This window comes from Atractosteus spatula, chromosome 19 (assembly GCF_055471065.1).
Source record: "Atractosteus spatula isolate fAtrSpa1 chromosome 19, fAtrSpa1.hap1, whole genome shotgun sequence".
Taxonomy (NCBI): domain Eukaryota; kingdom Metazoa; phylum Chordata; class Actinopteri; order Semionotiformes; family Lepisosteidae; genus Atractosteus; species Atractosteus spatula.
The window spans coordinates 5,162,190-5,185,723 of NC_142724.1; the positions used below are offsets into that span (position 1 = coordinate 5,162,190).

Sequence of the window (23,534 nt, forward strand, 5' to 3'; positions counted from 1 at the left end):
TAGTTCTCTTGTGAATTGGGGTGGCTATCATCCTAAAGGAGAAGAAGAACATAGAAGGTTTCTGGTCAAGGTTGTTTGCCAGATAACAACTAGACCTGTTTTAATTGTGTTCCGAGATCTCCCTGGTCCCCTATAGACCGGATGAAAATCGTATGAAATCCTCACACTGCAGTAGAGAATATATCTTCCAACACAGCCTGTTCCCAATTGCTTTCCCTGCCTCATCAGATGTCCATGAACAATACTTTCCTGTCTGATGGTTAAAAAAAATACACCTGATACCACCTTTTCCTTAAAGATAAAAAAGAAAAAAATATATTGTGTAAATAAATTTCAATTTCATCTAGTAATATTTATAGTATTTATGAGCATAGAAATTGCACTTCATTTCAATAACTAGTTTGTAGTTTAATTATTGTTATATAAATTATTTAATTTGTATCCGTGAAGGGTAAAATGTAATTTATTCCCAGTATTCTATGTTAACTTTGCCTATTTATTTAACCTTGCCTATTTATTTTTTTGTAAAACAGAATACAGCACATCCAGTAAAACCTTTTAAATGGCCATTGAAACAATGATGATAAATTTCCTCAAGATTAACATTTGAAAAAGAAAAATCTATTTAAAATATCAACCACAGTGAATTATTTTATATATTTTAGTATTTATTTTGAAGAATGGGATTTTTTAACCTCTTTTTTTAAGTGCAAATATTTTATAACTGACAAGTTTTGATAATTTTTTAAAGGTTTCTTTTTGTTGATATTTATTTTTGTTTTCCGCAACGTGTTTTCAGACACCCGCAACCGATAAAATAAAGTTATGTATTTATTATTTATTTAATATTTAAGAAATAATTAACAGTGATATTGTTGGATATTTATTTTGTAATGTCTGTGTGTCTCTGTGTTGGCTGAGTATTCATAGTCTTTAAACTTCTGTTGCTCTTTAAAATAAACGAAAAACATGTTCCGCAACATTGTACAACAAGGTGTTTGATTACATAGTGTTTCCATAGTACAACTGCAGTACATCCTGTCAGACTGTAGAAGAAACTACTGTGTCCCCCAGAGTTCTGAGCAGCCATCTGCCCTTCAAGCCAGGAAAAAAAAAGATTGTACTTGCCTTCATCTTACCAACGATCTGCCATATCAAAGTGTTCCTGAAATATTGTTAAGCTTTGTTAATATCAAAATGTTTTCATGTCTGTGCTTCAGATTTTCTCACTTTAGTTTTAATTATTTGACTTTTTTCATTTTTCTTTTAAGGACAACAGTTGCAAAAATGTGTTTCTAGTTAAATAGCGAACGCAAACACACACTTAAGAGAATTGTTCATTTACAGATCATTAAGTCCTAAGACTTTCAAGAAGTGTATACCCTGGTAGCCTTATTCTTGTTTTTGTATTTTTAATGCACAAAGTGCCACTAACTGATCCTTTCTTTAGTGATTTTCATTCAGCAATGATAGACCCTCTGGGCACGTGATATAGTTGATTAGTGATTGTTACAAATGCCTTTTTTTCTTGCCAAGATGGCCATAAATACAATATATAACTTCTGTAAAGAAAAAAGTATATATATAAATATACATATATATTTTTCCAGTGTAATTGTTAAATTTGCTCTTTCTCTTAGTAGCACATCAAAAGAGAACTCTCTGTTCAGATAGCACTCTTTATTAACTGTGTTCTTTGAAGTTGTGAACCCTTGTAAGTTTTGTTTTAATAGTAAGACCATTTTGACTGTGGTTTTAGGATAGTCCAGAAAAAAAGCAAAGAAAAACAAACAAAAAAGTATGGACACTGAGTTTTCAAAGGTATCAGCTGTCATGGTTTCATATTCTATTATATCTGACCAATAATGTATTGAGCTCCTGTTAGTTGTTATAGAGAATCTGTATCCTATAGTTGTAATATAGTAGCATATGGATATTGGCAAATTCTTTCCTAATAAGTAAGAAAAATTAGATTTTTGTAATATATAAACACCACAGACATGGCTTGGAGGCTGACGTTAAGATGTACAGTTTTTTGAAAATATGTTGGAAAAACATGTTTCCCCAGAACAGAGGTAAAGGACAGAGATTAAGATTTGATCACTGAAATTAAACATTTAATGTGCAGCACATCAGGTATCTAATGGACTGTTGAAAGGAAGAATTTCTTACCAATAGCGATGATTCAGTCATGTCATAGAGGGTCATTCAGTTAATAACAGGCCAACAGTGTACAAAACTAATCAAAAAATCTTTTTTTTTTAGAATTGCTTTGGGGTGTGAAAGCAAATATAAGTAGCAGTCTTCATTCAGATACATGATTTGTTAAATTATTGAAAGAAATCAGATCTATACAGTGTCAATTATATAACAAAATACTGCACAAGATTTATTGATTTTACTTTGTAGAGCATTATTATTGCTCCTGAAATGACTGTGTGAAAACTTAGGTAATTTCCTCTCCTGTGAACTGTTGCTGAAAAATCTGCATTCTATTGAAGTCTACTCTAAAGGAGGGATTCATTGATCAAATTGATCAAATTGATCATTGTACTTTGCACATATTATGGATAAAGAAAATTCTATGTGGTTAACTAAGGCCAGAAAAATTGAATTTCCTTTAACAGAGTATGTTTATACTGTACTGCTAAACCCTTTATGAACAAAAAGCAGAAAAAATACTCAGTGGTAGATAATGGGAGAGTTCCAAAGAGCATTTTCATGTTACTGTATTGGCTAAGAAAACACATTTGTTGTTTGTTTTTTTGTTGTTGTTGTTTTGAAATCTGCTGTTTGAAATGAACAAATAATTGCTTTTCCAAAAAGTATAAAAAGGGATTTTGCTTTGTTCGTTTATTTTGATTAAAAAAATGTCAAATGTGACATTAATTTTTAGACATGTAATAACATTTTTAAGAGAAGCTGGTTAATCAGCATGTTTGAGAGAATCCAGAAGAAAAGGTCACAGTATTTTCTGTACTTTTCTTATGATATTTTGCCATGTATGTTTATTTCAAAAAGAGCAAATTCTAGGTTGATGTGTGTCGGATGTTAGTAATGGCATCCATCTAATAAATATAAACAAATTAAGTTTGCAGATGACAGCTCGGAAAGAACTTTCTCAACGTAACACCATTTAAAAAATATTAATTGTTCCTAAATCTTGCCTTTCTTATATTCAGATATTAAAATGTGTCTTATCTTATGGTCAGTTGAATTGAAATTTAGTAAAATGAGACTGCAATATGACATTTTTGTACATACTTATTTTCTAATAGTAAGAGTTTTTGCATGTTGGCTTTGCTTGGTACCAGAAGTAATAATACATTGGGTACCTACTCTATTTGTGTAATAGAATGGTTATTAAACTCCTGATGAATAACCCTAGTAATACCATATGAGGCCATAAGTAAACAAAGATTTTCCAGCCACATCTGAATGGCTTCAATAATGATCCTGCTGTGTGGTTACAGGTAGTGGAACAGTGAGCCCAAATTCAAAACACGATGATTACAGAGCAATCAGTACCAATCAGTAAAGGAGAAAAGAGCATCAGTTATTGCAATGTAATTACATGCACACCCAAACCAATATTTTCCATAAATCATAATGCTTGGTTTTCAGTTCCGCAATCGTAGCCTTAAAAACATGTGAAACAGTGCTCTGGCAGAGTAATAGCTCACTCCTGTGCTATATACTGTATATTCGTTCATATCATGTGGCACCCATGGAGGGTTTTGCTGTTAAGTACAAAACTGCTTGCTCATGAAATATTTCACATGGGTCTGAAAGAGGGAGATTGTATTTCAAGAAATATACATCTAGAGAGCTAGCTGTGCTGGAGTGAGAGATCCAGTCATCATTCCACCACACATTTTATCAGGAATATTAGAAAATAGATAAACTACACATAAGGACCACGTCCTTATTTTCTAGTTCACCAGATTGGCACGACTGGCTCACTAGATAATTGGGAATATTCTGAAACACAATCTTTTTCAGACCCATGTGAAGTAGCTGACGAGCAAGCCATGCCAAGCTTGCATTAACAGTCCAAATAGCTTCTCTGTGAAATATTTCTAGCAAGAATTATATTGATACAGTAGCACACACCTGAACAAGGCTCCATATATAGCATCGCATTATTTCTTCTTTCTACTTTTCAGGTGGAAAAATATTTAACTGTACTCCTTTCTTTTCGACTTGCTGACATTTATCCCATATCAAACGTATAAATATGACAGACATAGTCATTTCATTCTTCCAGTGCACTGTATATCTAAATGGCATTAAATTGTGGTGCTAGAGAGTTAGAATTTTTCCAAATTATTTTTAGCAACCTCATCTCCTTTTGTAGTTAGTTATCGACTTTATTAACTTCAGTACCAGTGTTCCCTAGTCTTCAAATATTGAGGGTTTTGGATTATCTGTAAAAGATGTAGGACTGCAGCCTTCCAGAGCCAGAATAAAAATGATTGGCCCTTTCTCTTATACTTCCAAAACTAGCATGTTTTTTTTTCAACAGTGATGCATTGTAGTCACTGCTAACTGTGCAATCACACAAATATAACAATAAAAATACTGAGCTTACAATCACTCTGTGTGATTGCTAGAGAATATGAATTTGTTCGATTCTTGACAGACTAAGACAAAGAGGTTTGGCACTGTAAGTGCCTATACTTGAATTACTGATATTTCCCTCAAATTTATTAACATTACATAAAACTAGAATCTAAATTAAAAATGAGAAAGGCATGTGTGGTAGAATGGTACTTTCTATTAAGCTAATATAACCAAAATTCCCTAGTAGGTACTGTAGCTTAAAACTGTGTAATTGTATCATTTGTGCCTTTCTCATACCATTAAAGCAGGAAGGGTATGTTTACATTTGGGAACTGGGTTCAAATCTAGCTCAGGATGATGTGAATGAAAAAAAGACCCTTCAGAGGGTATGAAACGGAAATTAAATGAAAAGTGTTGCTGCTGGGCGTGCAAAGAATTCATATCAATTGTTCTGGTGACACTTTCATCAAATTTCTGGAAAAAAAATGAAACTGTGATTTGATATAATGATTCAGGTACCAAACGGCATTATAGTAAAATTATTTTAGAAGAAGTAAATAAACAAACAAGCAGTAACACAAACAATCAGGGCATTATTTTAAAAATGAGTGGCATACTCTGTAAAAATTTGTATTAAAGGACAGTGTTATTGTTGTTGTAAAAAAAAGATAAAATAAAAAAATCTCTCCTACATACAGTATGTGTAAGAAACTATACAGTCAGGGTTTGTCCTGTCAGCATATTTTTACAGAGAAGAAATATTTTTACCGGCAACTTTTTAGGTACTGATGATAGCCTTTGAAATGAAAAGGGTACTTCCAAAAATATTGGTACTTCCACAAATTTAAATGGTGGTTTTGTAGAAGTGGTGTTCCTTTCTTACCATTTTCTAAAGCAGATCAAGCCCTGACCGTATGTGTTCGGTCTCTTGTTTTTAAAGTGAGCACTGTAGATCCACACAGTTTGTGAAGTAATGTCTGTGATTCTGTGTCTATGTATCAGTGTTATAAACATTGAAGCTGATGTTGGTTATTTGTTGGCATATGATCCATTTCAATGTTACTTATGAAAAATGAGAATAAAAAAATGAAACAATATGATTTAAACTTGATTTTTTTATATATCATCATATAATACTTTTCATGCCACTTTATATTATATACCCCAAATAATTACAAAGAAAAACATTAAGTAGAAAACTTGAAGAGCCTTATTTATGTTTTTGTCAAACAATATGTCTGAACCTGGCAAAACAAAGGCTCCAGTGTGTTAAATAAAGAGTCTAGTTGTGTAAATCAAAATGTCTAACATTCCTCTAAAATGTATGGCTTTTATCAAAAACAAAATATTTTCACCTAAAATCTTATATTTTGGGGATGTTTTACTAATGTTATCTATGATTTTTTCATAAATAATCCAAAATGTTTAAAAACTGTTAAAAATATACTGAACATCAAATGAAACACAACACAGAGGTCTAGTGAATATAATCCACTATTTTAAACATTGATATCAAATAAAACTCAGAAATGTGCATAAAAATACAAATAAAGGATCTGTCATATTTTTAGTATGAAATGTAACAAAACTGTCAAAATGAAAACATTACAGAGTTAGTATTGGATATGGGCACTGATACAACCCTGGCCGTATTGAGCTGATCTCCTTTATATACTGCTTCAAATTGTCTCTTGTTGAATAAAGTTGGTCCTCAAATGTTCTGTATGACTCAGATGATGTTTAGCTAGCCACACTGAGGCCTCAACATTATAGTGGAAATGTAATCACAGCTGTGTGGTCTTTCAGTGTTCTGTTGGAAAATCACCTTTTCTGTATCTTTTCCAAAAGATTCTTATCCTGAAAGAAGATTCCTCCCAACATCATAACACTTCCACCCCACTGACTCCCATGAACAATGCAACAATCGGTACCCTGCTTACCACATCTTCAACCATGTTAGACCCAATGCCTTCCATCATGTAGTTGATGGAAGTACTGAAAACAGTACTCATCATTCATCACAAGCACTCTCTCTGTACCCACCTCAGATATTCTCTGTCCCACAGATGACAGTTATGTATTCTCTCATTGGACAACGGTACCCCCAAATGGCCTCTGAGTATGCAGATCACTTCCATGTAGACAATGAGCTACAGTCATTCTGCTGATGCACATGTTACTTCTTCCTGGATTTTCCCATGCTGTGTCTCATACATTTCTCACCCACTGAAGACTGAGAATGGTTATGCAGATGGATAAGACAGACGTGGCTGTCCTCAGCTGATGTGGTGACCCTCTGTCTTTCAGGATATGGCCTGTCCTTTACAGAGCTGGCTTCCTGGTTTCTCTTGACTAGTCAGCTGATTGCTGGAGCAGAACATCTCATTTTCCAGGCACCTTCTCTCAGAAACAAGCTGGCTTTTTTATGTCAGTAGAAGCCAGGCAATTTTCATTATTCAAGTGGGGCATGGTCTTACCTTTCACTTTGCTTTCATTAATTAAAATAATGTCTTTTTGAACAGCTATTTATACAGATTCTTAATCAAATCTTTTTGAAAATGTTCACCCAATTCAAACACCACAGAGAACCTTGCGATTTCATGAAATCACTTCACTTGAGCTCAGTATTTTGTTATCCCAAGACTCAATACAGCTCAATCAATCAAAAAAACCATATCTGCACTATGTAAATATAAGATTGTGTATGTATCCAATGTGCTAATGATGTGAAATCAAGGTTTAGCCTTTTCATCGTGTATCATTAAGTGTATGCAGTTTTGAATAATGTACCTAGTATTCACTTTTCAAAAATGTAATAACATCTAGATGTCTGAAACATCTGAAAAAATAGAAATGTAAATGCAGTTAATTGGATTAACATACAGTAGTACTCATGTACTGTGTTTTTCACATTGAGAATGGAAATGTTGTCGCAGGAGTTAAAAACCACATTGGCTATAGAAAAAACAGCACTGGTTATAGAAATAGACTCAGAATTAACAAAAAGACCACACGACAAAACCTTCAGTAGTTTTTTTTCCCACTTACTAGCAGTGACATCCACGTTTCTAACCATTGAAAAACAGAAAAAGAATTCTTTGAAATCTCTTAATATTGCTTAAACTGATTTTCTAAAGCCAACTCTTAGTTCTTATTGGAAGTTATAAAACATCACAGTGACAACATTGGAAAACGCTTCAAAAGACACTCATTGGTTCCCGATGCAAATGTTATGTGGCTTCTTGTAATCAATCCATGGTCCAATTTGCATTTAAAAGTTAGAGCAAACAACAAAGAAAAGCCTTATGTGTGATTAGAGAGCAAAAAATTGTTTTCTGAAACCATAAAAAATGGAGGAAAAACAGGGAGGAAACCCCTAAAGATCAATATGCTCAAGTGGAATTTGTGTTTTGTGTTGAATGGGAGAGGAGTGGGGGAGGAGAAAAATAATCCATGTAAATAACAAACGATATTCAAAAGTTGCCCTTTTGATTAAATAAACGTTGAGTGAAACGTTAATGTATTCATCAGCTGGGGGTGACAGATGGGAGCTGAGTCTTTCCTGAAAAAAAGCTTCTCTCGGCAGGAGCCCAGGCTTCCAGACTCATCACTAATCTCCTAATGTACACATCTGTTTGCGCACAGTAAGTATGAGAAACATCAGTGGAGCCTAACTTTTACAAGCACTCAAACTCTGGACAAACTGTAGAGGGAACTTGAAAAAATTATTTTCATCCATTTTTTTTTGTAAATCTGTTTTCTAATTCAGTATGTAAGAACACACATAATAGGAAATATATATTTTTTCATGTTCCTCTTTATTTATTGAGGATTTTAAATAACAGAGTCTTTTATAATGTAAACAGTACCTTAGATCTGAATTTGAGATGTTCAATGCAGAGCGTGACCACATTTAGGCAGACTAGACACTTACTTCCCACAATGCCACTCTCGTCCAAAATTTCTGAGACTCAAGGTGAAATAGATTCAATAAAATCCAGATTCTCGTGTATCCTATCAAATATTTACCATTGAACCTGCTCACATAGCATATTATATGTTAATGACCTCTTATTATCTTATTATAAAGAAGCAAGTATAAAACAATTTTTACTTTAGTCACACTCGAATATTATATATTATAAAAAATGATATATCCCAACAATACTATACTTGTTTACTTCTTGTATTTCTTTCCAACAAAGAGCTTTGTTAAACTTCAGCATGTACCTTTATGGTAGTGAATATACGTTTATTTTTTTCTGATTATTTATAGGAGTGGAACTCAGCAGTATCTTGTGTGATTTGTCTGGGAATACATTACATTATCAAGAACTTACACGCTTTAGAAAATGGGGGCTTTTTCTCATAGTAGAAACAAACCATATATTGCACAAGAGTGCTGACACCTGCTGGATTAACGAGGTAGGAATCCTCTATGAAAACCATGCTGTTTTTTTTTCATCAAGCATGCAATTTTTGAAGTATGCATTCTTAATTGTAGGCATGAAACGTGCCTGTTTCTAGTTACATAGTTTAAAAATAAACTAATATCTCTTTATTGAGTTTACATAGTTTCTAAATGAAACCAGTACCTTTCCTGGGCTAAAATTATGTGAGTAAAAAGGTGTCAAGCCTAGAAACCCTATGGTAACTTCTGACAGATCCCAAAGGATAATGAAGTTATGAATGACTATGGAACAGCATATTAAAAAAAACTGAACACATTTAAAATGAATTGTTGTTGCAATGCGGAATAATGACCATTTTAAAAACTACCTATCACAAATTGCCACTCTTGTAAGTTTTCTGTTTTGCTATAGCAGCCTAAAAGCACTTCAAAAAAATTTGAATTATTTCCACTGTACTGTATTGTTTTGCTTGCCTATTACTTTTTATCCTTATAGACGAACTCATGTGTGTACAGTAGATATTCTGTTTTGTATTGGGGAGGTACAGCAGTGCAGTGGTTAGCTTTGCTGCCTCACGGTGCTGGTTTTCAATCCCTGGGGTGGCTTGCATGGGTTTCCTCTTGGTGCTCCAGTTCCATCCCATAGTCCATAAACATGCTGGTAGATTAATTGGCTTCTGTAAAATTGGTCCTGGTGTAAGTGTTTACATACAGTAACTGTGCCTGTGTGTGCGCTGAGAAGGACTGGCATCCCCTGCAGGGTGTATCCTGCCTTGAGCCCAGGGCATCCCAGGACAGGCTCTGGGCCAGTGCGTGCCTGAATTGGATAAGCAGTTATTGAAAGTGACGCGATGATGATGCTTTATGATGGAAACTGTTTTTAGTTTTAATTGAAGAGCACACTGTTCCTGCAAAGCTATTATGTGTCTATAAATACTGTATAGCATGTAATAGAATTATTTAAGCTCATATTAAAAAGGAGGTCTATTTAAATTATCTATTTTACAGGAGACTGACCTTATAATATGAATTTCAAGTAACAGAAATTAATATGAATTTAAAGCTATACAACACAAATATATATATAGGTGCACAACAATCTATTTCTTAAGCATTCATTTTTAAAGTATTCCTAATATATCAAACTAATACTAACCTGATAAATTCCTCGAAGGAAATGCAGTTATTATCATTGCCCATACTGTATCTAAAATCTCTTCCCTTTTCTACTATTTTGTCAATTTTGATCACATACACCACTTAACAAAAATCAGATGTACTGTAGGTTTTAAAATGCTTATTAAGATGACAGCAGTACCATTCTTGATTTGTATTAACAATGGTAATTATTCCTGTTTTTTTCTTCGTACAAACATAATTTAACTTGCATTCATTGGAGACAAACGTGCATTAAATATAGACTGTAATAAGATGTTTTAAGAACAGTCATTTATTCACAGCTGTGTGATAATGAATAATAAAACCAAGGATCTAAAAAGACCATTTGTTTCTGCGATGTAAGTTCATATTATCATGCTTTTAACAAGTATACACATTACAAATAGATGGAAGGTACATCAAAGAATATGTTATTATAGTCTGAAGTTTAAACTACATATTAAAAGTTATTTCTCCTTGAAAAAAAATTCACTCAGAAATGCAAAAGAATGCAGGAAAGGCTGCAAATGAGAGATCATTTAGCTCATCTTGCTTAATCATAAAGTACCTTATTGATGTAAGAATCACTATTTATTATTTACTGTATTGCAATATACTGACTGCATTGTCAGGTGTCCGTTGTACTAGGTACAGTATGTTCTGGGAGAATGGTGTGATTGAGAATCCCATTGTGCATGTACACATAACAAATAAATTCCCTGAGGTCCTTGTATAAATCCTTGTCTCCTATTTTAAGTCATGAATACACATTCTCTTAATTTCCATTGTGTCCTTGGATTATTTCCTTTATTGTCATGAAGCAAAGGGACAGGCACAGGACCAATTAAATAAAAACCCCTCTAAAGAAGGTTTTGAGTCTTGATTTAAAAGTGCTCAGGGAAGGTGATTCTGATATCCTTAGGTATAGAATTCCAGAGCTTTGGGGCTTAGTGGGAGAAGGCCCTGTCACTCATAGCTTGAAGACGGGCTTGGAGGACAGACAGGAGACCAGAATTAGATTAATTAGATGAACAAAGGTTGTTACTGGTGGGGGAGAAGTAAAATAGTAAATCGTTTATGTTTTTGCTTGAGTGATAGAACACAGACTGATTTTAATATAGTAGCCTTCCTAGACTTATCAGTTGTACACGCTGCTTGCTTCAGCTTTGTAGCAATGGTAGTTTTTGTTTCATAATAATCTACAGTATCTGGGCCTTCATCAATTTCCCTACGGGATTAATAAAGTCTTATCTATCTTGAGCACGAGGAAATGTTACTGATACGGTTTTTTTAACACCTGAACAAGCATATTATTCAGGACAACACAACACTTATTTTTATAAGATAAAGAAGGCGCTGTAGAAACATGCTAAAGCTTTTCAAGGCAAGCGTGCTTTCACAGAGCGAAAGGAAGAGTCGATACAAAACAAGGTCTTATTGCTGCAGCCCACATTCCTCATGTGGTGCATTTGTGTGCGTGACGTCACGGAGTCAGCTGCTCATTGTTTACATCCAGCTCTGAACTGGCTGTGAATGTTTCTGCACAAAAGCTTGAAGAAAACAAGACGAAGACAAAATATTACTATACAAACAATTTACATTTCCAAATAGCTGATAACAGCTACATGCTTTTTTTGGAGACGTCTTTATTTGCTGCTGTCACTGAGTTATTTCTTACGGGTATTGTGTTTCTCCCCAATTTATTTTCCGCTTCTCGATTTCCCAGACTGCTGTCGCAGAAGACAAAGGTGAGAAATCTACCGACTTGTCACTTTTAATTCAAAGTAAACCTTATCGCTTTGAAAATTCCGATTAAAAAAACAAAATAAATAAATCTTTTAATCCCTCGAAGGTCACCCAGGCAATTAGCTGGTTGAATCAGAGTAGGGCTGCACATTTCCGGAAGAGAAGCACGGTGTGTATGCAGTGTTTTCTAGTCTCCATTACGTTTTTGTATTCTCGTACTGTGCCTGATTATATTATGAAAAATAAAAAGAAATATCTGTTTCTCCGCTGTTCCTTTGCTGGCAATAGATTTATAGCCGAACTAATCCAGTACAGTAAAGTGTTACAGCACCACCTCCCGGCTCATACATGCTGTCTTATTACAGAACAAGGCCGTAATTTAAAAGCCACGACTTTTGGATAATCAGGAACACCAGAAAAAAAGTCTCTGGTAGCCGTGAGCATTGAGCTTTGTCAACTCCATCTGAAAACTGTTGAGCGCCTCTTTTTGTCGCTTTGATTACGCGAAAACACGGATTTAATAAAACTGTACATCGAGAGTCAGCACTGTCTTAGGCAAAAAGTAGATTACCGCTGTAGTCTGTCTAGTTATAAACGTGAAACCACACTGGCACAGCATTTGGGGGGAAAATAGATGCACGTTTCTTTTAATGGACGTAAAAACATCGCCCAATTTACCTTTAATATATTATATTCCATTACCTAATAGTATAACCCAGCGTGACTAAACCACCACAGTACTGCCAAAATTCAGGCTTGTGGCAAATAGTATATATTTACAAACCTACGTTTATAAATTAGTATGTTTGTTTATTTTTAAAGAATTAGTTTATCCAAAATGTGTTACAATTGGCAAACCAGGTTTGCTGTAGGTCCAACCAGGATGGAAGAGCCACATGGATGGCTCACAATCCCAAATGAGATTAAAAGATATTGTATATGGAGAATTATAACAACATGGTAAAATAAGTCTGGTGAGTCTCTGTTACTTCTAAAGACTGGTACGTGAATGCAGAAATCATCACAAACTGGAACTTGCATAATACATATTTGTAACCAATTAGCAAAATGTTTGCCTACCGAAAGCAAAATACATGTTTTTTTTGTGGGGCAGCAAAAATGCTTACAGCAATAAAATAAATTAGTAAATATTTGAAATTATCTCTGTCCTTTAATTGGTCATATATTGGAGGTTATTAATGATTGAACAATGTTTTGTTTATTTTATCATTTCAGCAAAATTAAGGATTGGCTTTGCTTTAAGAATCCTGCATATGATAACTTATTGTGAAATTAAGTTGATACTTTTAATTAAAATTCCATTGTAGGTTGTGGATTGTCAATAATATAGATGTAGAAATTTGGAAAGAGACCATTTCTTACTTGTTAAACTACCATCGTTTTTTTGTAAAGCATTCATACAAGCATCATCCTGTGTATTATGTGGTTTCAGATGATTATATTAATAATTGCAGTGTCCTTCTAAAAAGAGATGTAATTTTTGCAATAGGAGATAAAAAATCTTTGTTTTTCAGCCTCAATGTTACAGATTCAAAGGATTTAGAAACAGAAAGTTCAGGGTGATTGAATGTCCTTAAGCTGAATTATTTTCCATGGGATATTCTGTGCAGATGCACATTGTGCAGAGCTTCTGTTTTCCATCGACATGACATCAAAATAATCTGTCCCCTAAAAAGTAATACAATACAGCTTCAATAAATGTTCCCTTAACATTAATTTGCTGTGAGGGCACAGCACACAGACACACTGTGTGCAATTATTATAATTCATGTCAACCTAAAGGCAAATATCAAATCAAAGAGGTCATTTGTTTGTGATGCTGTTAGGTGCTACCATCACCTGTATCATTTATTTAAATGAGATATTAGTGTGTAGATGACTTTGCAAATACTATAGATGAATTGTTGTCATTATAACATCTTGAAGGAGTTGTTTTTATGTTAGGGAAGAGTTTTATTCATTATATATCTCAATATCCCTTTTCAGCAAAGTTCTCATCATCATTACTAATAATAATACTGGTAGCAGTCAAATTAATTTGAATTACACTTTTATCCAAAGCAACTTAAATTTCTATCCATTTATATAGGGGAGTATTTTACTGTAGTGATCTGAGTAAAGGGTACAACAGCAGTGTCTTGTCTGGAATTTGATCCCAAAGCCTTTCAGCTATAAGTTGACATAACCGTTACTGCTGCCATCAGTACATCATGTATTTTTATAACTACAGCTGGAATGATAACATTTAAAGAGTCATTTTGTTGCATGGTCCTTCTGGATCACTCATGGCTTTTCTTTATGCGTGAGGTCTCCGAACCCTGAAATTAACCCTAATCACTCCCGTTTTATTTCCCATAGTGCCTGACTCCTGACAGGCCGACCTTTATTCGGTGAAGATGGGTGGAGCAGTCAGTGCCGGGGAGGACAACGACGAGTTAATCGATAATCTGAAAGAGGCCCATTACATCCGGACGGATCTGGTGGAGCAGGCCTTCCGGGCCATTGACCGGGCAGATTATTACTTGGAGGAGTTCAGGGACAATGCATATAAGGACCTGGCATGGAGACACGGGAACATCCATCTCTCTGCTCCATGCATCTACTCTGAAGTCATGGAAGCCCTGGATCTACAGCCCGGGCTTTCCTTTCTGAACCTGGGGAGCGGAACAGGCTACCTCAGTACCATGGTTGGCTTAATATTAGGTAGAGCTCTAGGTTAAACTCAGTCCACTTCATGATAAGTGATAAGTGATAAGAAAGTCCCTTCATATTTTGCCCAATTAAAAAATGACAGTCTGTATGGGGTATCCATACATTCAGGAGTATCCACACTTCTCTATAACTCTGTCTGTAACTTATGACTCTTAGTTAAAATGTAACTATAGCACGCATACTAGGAGGTTTTTGGGATTCATTTTTAGTAGGTTGATTCGTATATAAGGGGCAGTTTGATAAATCCGTACTTTTTTGTATTGCATGTATATGCATTTTAGGCAGTATTAGTAACTGAATAGCTTTCTTTTGAAAATGAAATCACTATTACTGTGGATAAGTCAAAGGAACGAATGGTTCAATTTAATACACAGATTCTTCTTGTTCTTCGTCTTCTTCGTCTTCTTGTTACAATAATATTGAGATCCCCTCATTTCGTGTTTCTTATAAGGTCCATTTGGTGTTAACCACGGGGTGGAGCTCCATGCTGATGTCATTGAATATGCCTACCAGAAGCTGGATTTTTTCATCAAGACCAGTGACAGCTTTGACAAGTGAGATGTTTCCTTTTTCTGTTATTTACTTTATTCAGAATGAAACAGAAACAACAGCAGATTAAGTCATTCCAGTAGATTGGTGGTTTCACTAGGTGAAAATTACATACTGTATTTCTATGGGTGTGCAAAATGAGGAAATTAAGTTGTTATAAATGGGTTACATGTATTGATAACGAACATTTTATGAAAATGATAAAGCTCAGTTGTTTATCTGTTATGAAATACATTTTGTAGTAGTTACTCAGTATGCAGTCACTTGAAGTTCTGTAACTTCTTAAACAGAGGAGGTGATCATACTGGTAGCCGCACAGAACTATATAAATATTTCCTGCACAGGCAGCATTTCCTGCATTCCTTCTTGATATTATGATTCTGAACACTGGTTTATTTTAGGTAACAATAGCATGCTTTTTTGGCATGCAGAGTTGCATTGATACACGAGCACTGTGTGTTGTTATGCAACCAGAATGAATTAAATTCATTCATTAAGTTAAATTGCAGTCACTCCCACAAGTAAACAGTGTCAACTACTGATAGTGAATTGCTTGATCGGTACTTATAGTCAGGACTGGCCATCTCTTTTTTATTTTCTTTGTAAAGGTTTTAAGACACGAGAATTTTTCTGTGTAACAAGATTCCCTTCTGCCTTCCATTTTGTCTCAATGACTTAATGTGACTTGAATAATTCTTATTAGTCAAGCAGAACTGTGTATAAATTGGCGTAATTTAATCAGTTTAGTCCAGTTGTTTTACCCATGTAGTAACAGTATCACTCTGTTATCCACAGCTTCACACTGTTGTTTTTATCCCTTCAAAACATCTGTTAATACATTGATCATTTTGGCAAGAAATACATCAGTAGTAAAAAATAAAATTCAGGCCTAAGATAAATCCAGATATCGAGTAGCATGTTCAGTAAGATACTTAAAAAAGCTTTATGTATCTCTGTTTGCACTTGTGTGCTGCAGTTTGTAGCTTTGTGGTAGGATGATAATAATGTGGAAGATTGCAGAAATGTTTAAATGTCCACATGAGTACGTAGTTCCAACATGTATCTGCCTAGGAGAGACATTTACATGGCTAAAGTAGGAGTGTAAATAATAACATGAGGTGAATAAAACAACTGCTGTGAAGGGCACAATTCTCCTTTAAGTTCTGATATTTGAAGAAGTGCTCTGTGTGAGGAATTGCCAAAGTCATGCTGTCAGCGGACCAGAAGTTAAGATTCTTGTGTGACAGGTACAGAGGTGTGAACAGCATTAGTAGCACTTGTTCTGGTGTGTTACTGAGCTATCCCCAATCATTTGCATATTGTGTTGAATGTGTTGTAAAAATAACTCTTTAGTGACTAATTCACTACATTTGCTATATTAAACACAGAGTTTGTTATGTCATGTACTCTATTCAAAAGTAACATTGTCTTTATAATGATATTATAATTCTTTAGGTGAATTTTGTGATTTTTAAAATATTTTTGCTCAAGTGATCTGCTTTGTTTGATATGCAGTAGTTCAAAGTAAAAAACATCACAATTGAGAATACCTGTCATCATGCACCATTTTTCTTTGTATGGTCCTAATAATAAAATAAAGCTTTTAAGACTGCATCCACCTTACCACATTGTTGATAAGAAATGAGAAGAAGAACCTTTTGTTATAAAGATGAATGTTGCTGTGTTTTCAGGTTTTCTATGTTTGTATTGTACAGTTGTATAACTGTATGGCATTGATGTTCCAATTGACACCATGAGTGTGCGAGATTATTGAAACTTCTGAACAGTAACCATGCCTTCTGCAGGTTTGAGTTCTGTGAACCTTCGTTCGTGGTAGGGAATTGTCTTGAAATCACCCCTGAAAGTCGACAGTATGACAGAGTCTACTGCGGAGCAGGAGTGCAGAAGGAGCATGAGGACTACATGAGGAACCTATTGAAAGTGGGGGGAATTTTGGTCTTGCCCTTAGAAGAGAAGGTGAGCCAGATGTCTTTGACCTTGAGAAAATAAATGAAAACCAGACACCTTTGTCAAGTTCTTTTGGCAAACTATGCATTGTTATAATTATAACAATTACGCCACTTTAGATTCTGTGTTAATGTGAATGTGACACAAAACCTGCCTGCTTGGGCGAGGATTTAAGCACCTAATGATTTGCCTTCTGCAATGTGCCCAGCAATAAAAATAAGCATTGCATCTCAAAAACAACATATGGGCATTTGATGAGTATCATACCTATCAGGTTAGGGATTTCCAAGTGACGCGTCCATTAAAGGCACTAACTCTTGAGTGCAGATTGAGAACTGTTTCAGCTGTTGTGAGTTTGAGCCTGTGCCATGTCACCAGCCAGCTGTAACTGTGATCTCCACAACAGACTCACAGTTAGCATATTGTCTCAGGGGTTGGGTTCAGATTGGTCACACAGGGGTCTTTCCGGTCTTGGTGAAACAAGAACTCTTCCCACCTGGAGGTTTACAGTGAAATCAGGGGATGAGTCGATGACTGAGCATTTCCAAGGAGCCTGTCTGCCTTTTCTCATGCTCCCCAGCGTCATTATTCCATACAGGGTTACAGTTGCTGTGAGCCAAGACGTAAAGAAACATTTCATGTGTCCTAACTGGACATCTTTAGACTTAATGTGCTGGTTCAATCCACAGAAAAAAGGCATTAGCCTACAGTATATAATGACCCCCATGTTGTATCGAAGGTGAAACATTCATGTGTAAAAGCATTTAATTTAATGTAAGTAGTTTACAAAGCTGCTTACGCATTAGACTGATTTAAATATACAAAAAGTGGAGCATTAAATCTTTTAGTTGGCTTTCAGGTTGTCTTTATTACAGGTGAGTAAACTTTGGTTTGTATTAAACTCCCTTGATGTTTTCGCATTCTCTAATATACGTGCCTCTAAATAAGTACATAACAGAGGCCCAGTGTGTCACCAGAGTATATAAATGGATATTGTAACTTATTAATTACAATAGTAGAGTTCTTGTTGTTGTTGTCTTATTTATTGAGAAACTTCATATTTGTGTGATTTTTTGTAGCTAACAAAGATTACCCGCACAGGATATAACACATGGGAAACCAAAAAGATCATTGCTGTGTCCTTTGCCCCACTTGTACAACCTAAGAACAGAGATAATGGGAAATCTAAACTTGTCCCACTCCGTAAGTATCAAAGTTCTATTGCCTTTTCATATTGCTCTATTGATTTTTTCTGTCAGAAAAATTGTGTAGTATTGCCTGCGTCCAGCATTTCAGCCTTATGTTAAACCTACAGGAGCAAAAGGGCTTTCTCTGAATATTAAGGTATACATATACATTTCACATTTGAATTAAATAAGATGGTAATTTGAAACAGTTCTTTGTTCTTGCAATAGAGTCCATGCAAGGGCTCCATGTTTTTTCTCTACATGGAATAGCACTGCTCTAGAGAAACTGTAGATCCATATTTCTTTGCCTACCTTACACAATAGTAAACTTATAAACACTGTAATGAGCAGAAGCAGAATTCTACATGTTTGCACTAGTGAAATGGAAAAAGTAATAATGTACATAATAATACCTCGTTTGTCAAGATTTTTGTATCTCATGATTAAAACATAATGCTTAATTTACCTAATTGTTGCTTGATGATTTGCTCTTTTTATTTATGTGCGTTTGTCACAAATAATAGCAATCATGCTGCTTAAAAATGTAGTTGTATAATATTGTTCTTTAGGCTTTATTACAGGTTCAAAGTGCAGTCAAGAAACATGTCAGCTGAAATAATTTGATATGGCTTCTATTCACTGATGCTTTATATTTTGTTATTATGTTTGCAATCATTTATCCATCCTGAGAGTAAATATTTTTAGTGTGCCACTTATTTTAAGATGATCAGAAAACTGTTTGTTAACATTGCTTATTTTCTCCGTTTGTAAATCTGTAAAAAACATAAGCAGCGATGTTTGAAGTGCGGACACTGCAGGACCTGTCCCGCATTTCAATACGCCACACCTTGAAAAAGGTCATCAACCAAGAGAAGCCGAAGAACGGCACCGCGGCCAGGAGCGCTCCGCGGTTCAAGCGCAGGAGGGTGCATCGCCGGCGCGTGGACTCTGTCCTCTTGTCCAACAAGCACGTGTTTGTCAGCCGGATGATTCCGGGCCCCATGGATGACAATAACAACTGCGACGAGATCGAGGAGGAGCGGGCAGAGGAGGACGAGGAAGATGAAGAGCGGGAGCATGGCGACCTTAAGCCTGACCCCCCCATCAACCTGCTGAGGGAGAAGATCTTGAGCCTCCCTCTGCCTGAACCCCTCAAAATGTACTTGCTCTATTACAGAGAAAAATAGATGAGGTCCCTTCAATGTAGTCAATACCCATTCTGACAAACTAGAGATTAGCTCACACCACAAAATCTTGTCCCCTGTAGGCACTTCAGACACACGCTAACTCTTAAGTGTCATATCATTTCTTTTTCAGTTTTAAAGAACAGAGGGGCTGGTTTCAGAGATTGCAACAATCTTTGCTCATTTTGAGGGGTAGTTGTCTTGGGCAGACCAAATCTTTTCTCTGAATGCTTATTTATTTCTCAGTGAATTTGATCTTGGAGAACTTTGTTTATTTCTTTTACAGAGTTTTATAGTTTGTTTTCCTAAACAGTTATAATGGATCTTTTGATGGATAAACTTTGTTGAAGCTATCAAGTTTCAAAATATTAAGGGCCAAGCAAATCATTTTCATGACCATTTTTAGAGGATCACAACCCATGAAATGAAAAATAATACCTTCTGTTTTCTCAGTGCATACTAAGTGTTGTCAGATATTTTTAATTATCCAGTTTGCATTTCATGAATTTAATCTTTCCAAATATGAAGTGTCTTTATGGTGTTTGGTTTCTTGATTTTTGGGTATCAAGAGGTTGATATACATTTGTGCTTGATAGGTGGAACAGTTACAACAGAACTGATTTTTCTTGTTATCTCAAAATTGTGTTTAAAAACAAATTAGTATATTGTATTGCAGTTCGTAAGACATGTTTGACAGAAAGTAGAATATGGATGAAAAGAAAAGGTAGATGCTTAGAAAGTCAGGAAATGATTCTGTAGAAAAAATATTTTCCTTGATGCTTCTGAGAATTAAAAAAAAAACATTGAGCAACTTTTTGTAGATTTGCATGTTTTTTTAGAAATAATTAAAGCTACAGTACCATAGTCTAAAGTGTTTTTACCATATGCATATAAAATAAATACTGTATTAGTAAATTATACAAGTTATAGCAATATAGATCTTAAGTGGACGATCTTGCTAATATGCCACATTGCATATTTAAATTAGAGTCAGTGATCAGATTCTCACTGGTTTGAGTACTGGTCATGGTATGTTTTTAACCTTTGAATGGGACCCAACAGAAATGAGAGCATTAATTTTCATCTTCCTTCCAGCTAGGGGCACAAATAATTAAGTTAGTCTTGTAAAAGCAACTGGAGTAGAGGAAGCAGCAGGAGAGTCGACGCTGTTTCATCCTCTTAAGTCTGGTATGTTCTGTTCAGAGAGGCTACAGACTGAAAAAATGCATAAAACAATAAGGCGCTTGTCTTCTGAGTCTAGCATTCTATCACAGAAGTTATGTTAAATCATATCAAACCTATACATGCTATAAAACCTACAGAGGAGTGTTATTATGGTTAATTTTAAGATGAAAGTATTTTTATTCTGCTGAGGCCTAGATATTTTTTCCCACATCTAGTGAACATTTTTTTTTATGTTTTTGAGATTATAATAAGGTTTTGCATGATGCCATCAGTGAGAGAGAAGCATAGTAAGGAGAAGGGTGGTCAGTTATGCATCTTTTCATTTAGTTTATCAGTGTAAATGGCTTTATGTTAAAAAGTTTTGTTTCTTTATTGTGCCTCCTGGCAGTTTTATTGTGGTCAGCTTGTAAACTCCACAGATTCCTGTCATCTTTACACTGTTACATTTAAAAGTGCCTCTTTTGTGTCTCAAGGTATTGTTTTCTGGGCCTTCATTTGAAAAGATGTCAATGAGGTTACATATATAAGTGTGGTGGTATATGTAATTGAAGTATTAACTATCTTGTAAATGTTTCTGAGTGTAAAATTGCTTGTGTTTGAGGAAATTGCCTAATGTTTAATGGTTATATTTTCGGAACCATGTGGTAAGTCCTGCTTAAAAATGGGGTTACAATTAAAAAAAGGTGCATTTCACAAGCTTTGGTAGCTGAATTATACTAAAATCTATAGTTGAAAAGATTCCAAAACAGTGCTGTTTTGCCTGCTGGAATTGTAGTGGGGTGGAACAATATAGCTCTCTTCATATACTGCCAGAATTATTCTTAATAAGGTAATAATTATTAGACATTAAGAAGTGTATTTTTTTTAATTACTTAAGCTTGTGTTTAAGATTGTGCTTGTTTTTTTATTAATGACAAAGATCATACTGCTGTTCCACATCTTCATATTGCAATGAAGATGGGATGACACAAATTTGGGTGCCAGCACCATGAGAGCATACAGTTTATGTTGAAAAATGAGTGTTCCTTTCTCTGGCTGAGTAATGTGTGTCATTCACTTTAAAAAAGATTTGCAAGAACAATTTACAATGAGAGCATGAAGCAAGTGTTCATTAATCATAAAGCAGTGTAAATGATACTAGCTGTATATTGACATATATATTAGCTTGGATGTTGCAGAATTGGGATCTTGTGTGAGTTCATCAATGTCCCCACAGATTGGCTCAGTAAGTGGAAACCTGTTGATTTTAAATGTAGTCTACCAGATAGTAGGATATCTATTAATGTCTTTTATCTTTTTTATTTTTTGTTGAAGTTTCTGATAGTGAGACACTGCAAGTGGGGAAAATATGCTTGTTCTCGGTCATTGAGGGTTATGACACGGGCTGTTTTGAGAGGGTGTTTTGAAAGCATCAAGGAATACTTATGAAATAAGTATTTCATATTGGATAAGAGATTAAAATTTTCTGTCTTTTTTCTGAATTTCTGATTTATGCCAGCACTCTGAAATCTCCATTTAAAATATGTTTCAGTAGCGGAGTTTCATTTTGCAAAGGGGGTACTAGGACTGGAGAAACTGTTTTACACAAGTTCTGTTCTTAATCTGATTAGGTGTATGAAAGCTGTATATTTTTTGAAGTTGTTTTGCAAATACAATAAGAGTTCTTTACACGTGCTTTCCGTAAGTGATAGTGTAGAGTGTACTTCAAGTGGAGTTTGGTATTGCAGAACTGAAATCTGACAGTCTGATGCAACATGGGTGTTGAGCAGTATCCACACATCTTACCTGCATTAAACGTTAGATGGGTATTTGACATCCATTTACCATAGCATTCTGTTACCTTGCCACATGATTATTTTGCAGATCTACAGATCATTCATCACGTTTTTAAATCTAGAAATGTTTGCATGGCAGTGTGAAAGGGATATTGTTTAATATGCTGAGGATTATTTTTCCCCATGCAACAAAACCATTATTATTTCAGTGGTTGAGGAACACCTTTTAATGACAGACATTTAAATTTCATTTGCAATGCTTTTTAATAAGTGATGTAATTCATATGCATTACATACTGTCATTTTTATTTTTGTTAAAATTACTAGTGATTCAAAAACTGTGCACTTGGCTACTTTTTGTTTGAAATGAAAAGTTCAGTATATTTGCTGTCCACATACATATAAATTAAATGTGTTCTGCGATACTTGGCTGGTAGTGTAACTGGGTAATACTTATTCCATTCTTGCTGTGATTTACTTTTGGATGATGTGCTGTCTCTGTAACAGCCCACATACTTTATTAGTTTCAGAGAAACATTTCTTAGACTTTGCAAGACTGTATTTTCAGTGCCAAATGTAAATTGCTTGAAACCTACACTGCTTAAGGGATATGTCTTGTAGAGCTTTCCTCCAATTGTAATGTTATCTTTAGGATTTTTTAAGGTTTACATTTTTGCAATGTTAATGTCGTACGTTTTTGCACATAAATGTGAGAGAGATGTTCTGATTTGAAAAAGTGTTTTGTTGTTCTCACTCTTGACTGCAGTTAATAAAAATAACACTTAAATGTGCAAAGAAATATTTTGTTGTGAATTTCATGGCCTTTTAAATAAGTCAAGAAATGAAAGGATAGAAAGGTTGTGTAAGATGGTGTTTTGTATCTGCTAATCAGATGATCTGATGAAGCCAGATCAACAGAAAATAGAAATTATCTTCTAGTGCTGCTTATGCAGAACGTAAAAGGAACCTTATTCGTGTAATAGGTATTGTTCTCCAATACAAACCCACCTTGTAGCCTGATCTCATTAGATCTCATAGGCTATGGAAGGCAGAGCCTGGTTAATATTGGGATGGG

The 23,534-nt window shown here is 34.9% G+C and overlaps 1 protein-coding gene across 2 annotated transcripts; it reads left to right on the top strand.

Annotated features, from left to right (window-relative positions):
- Positions 1–11,625: 11,625 nt before the first annotated feature.
- pcmtd2b (protein-L-isoaspartate (D-aspartate) O-methyltransferase domain containing 2b) lies at positions 11,626–23,258 on the top strand. Of its 2 annotated transcripts, none has more exons than XM_088937127.1 (6): positions 11,626–11,880; positions 14,258–14,602; positions 15,063–15,165; positions 16,966–17,137; positions 18,208–18,331; positions 19,105–23,258. In XM_088937127.1, exons 2-6 carry the CDS (start codon positions 14,296–14,298, stop codon positions 19,500–19,502), a joined length of 1,104 nt encoding a protein of 367 aa, XP_088793253.1. In that variant the 5' UTR covers positions 11,626–11,880; positions 14,258–14,295; the 3' UTR covers positions 19,503–23,258. The 2 variants fall into 2 exon arrangements, with proteins under 2 accessions (XP_088793253.1, XP_088793254.1); XM_088937128.1 differs by having other exon boundaries at positions 11,629–11,880; positions 19,108–23,258.
- The last annotated feature ends 276 nt before the right edge of the window (positions 23,259–23,534 follow it).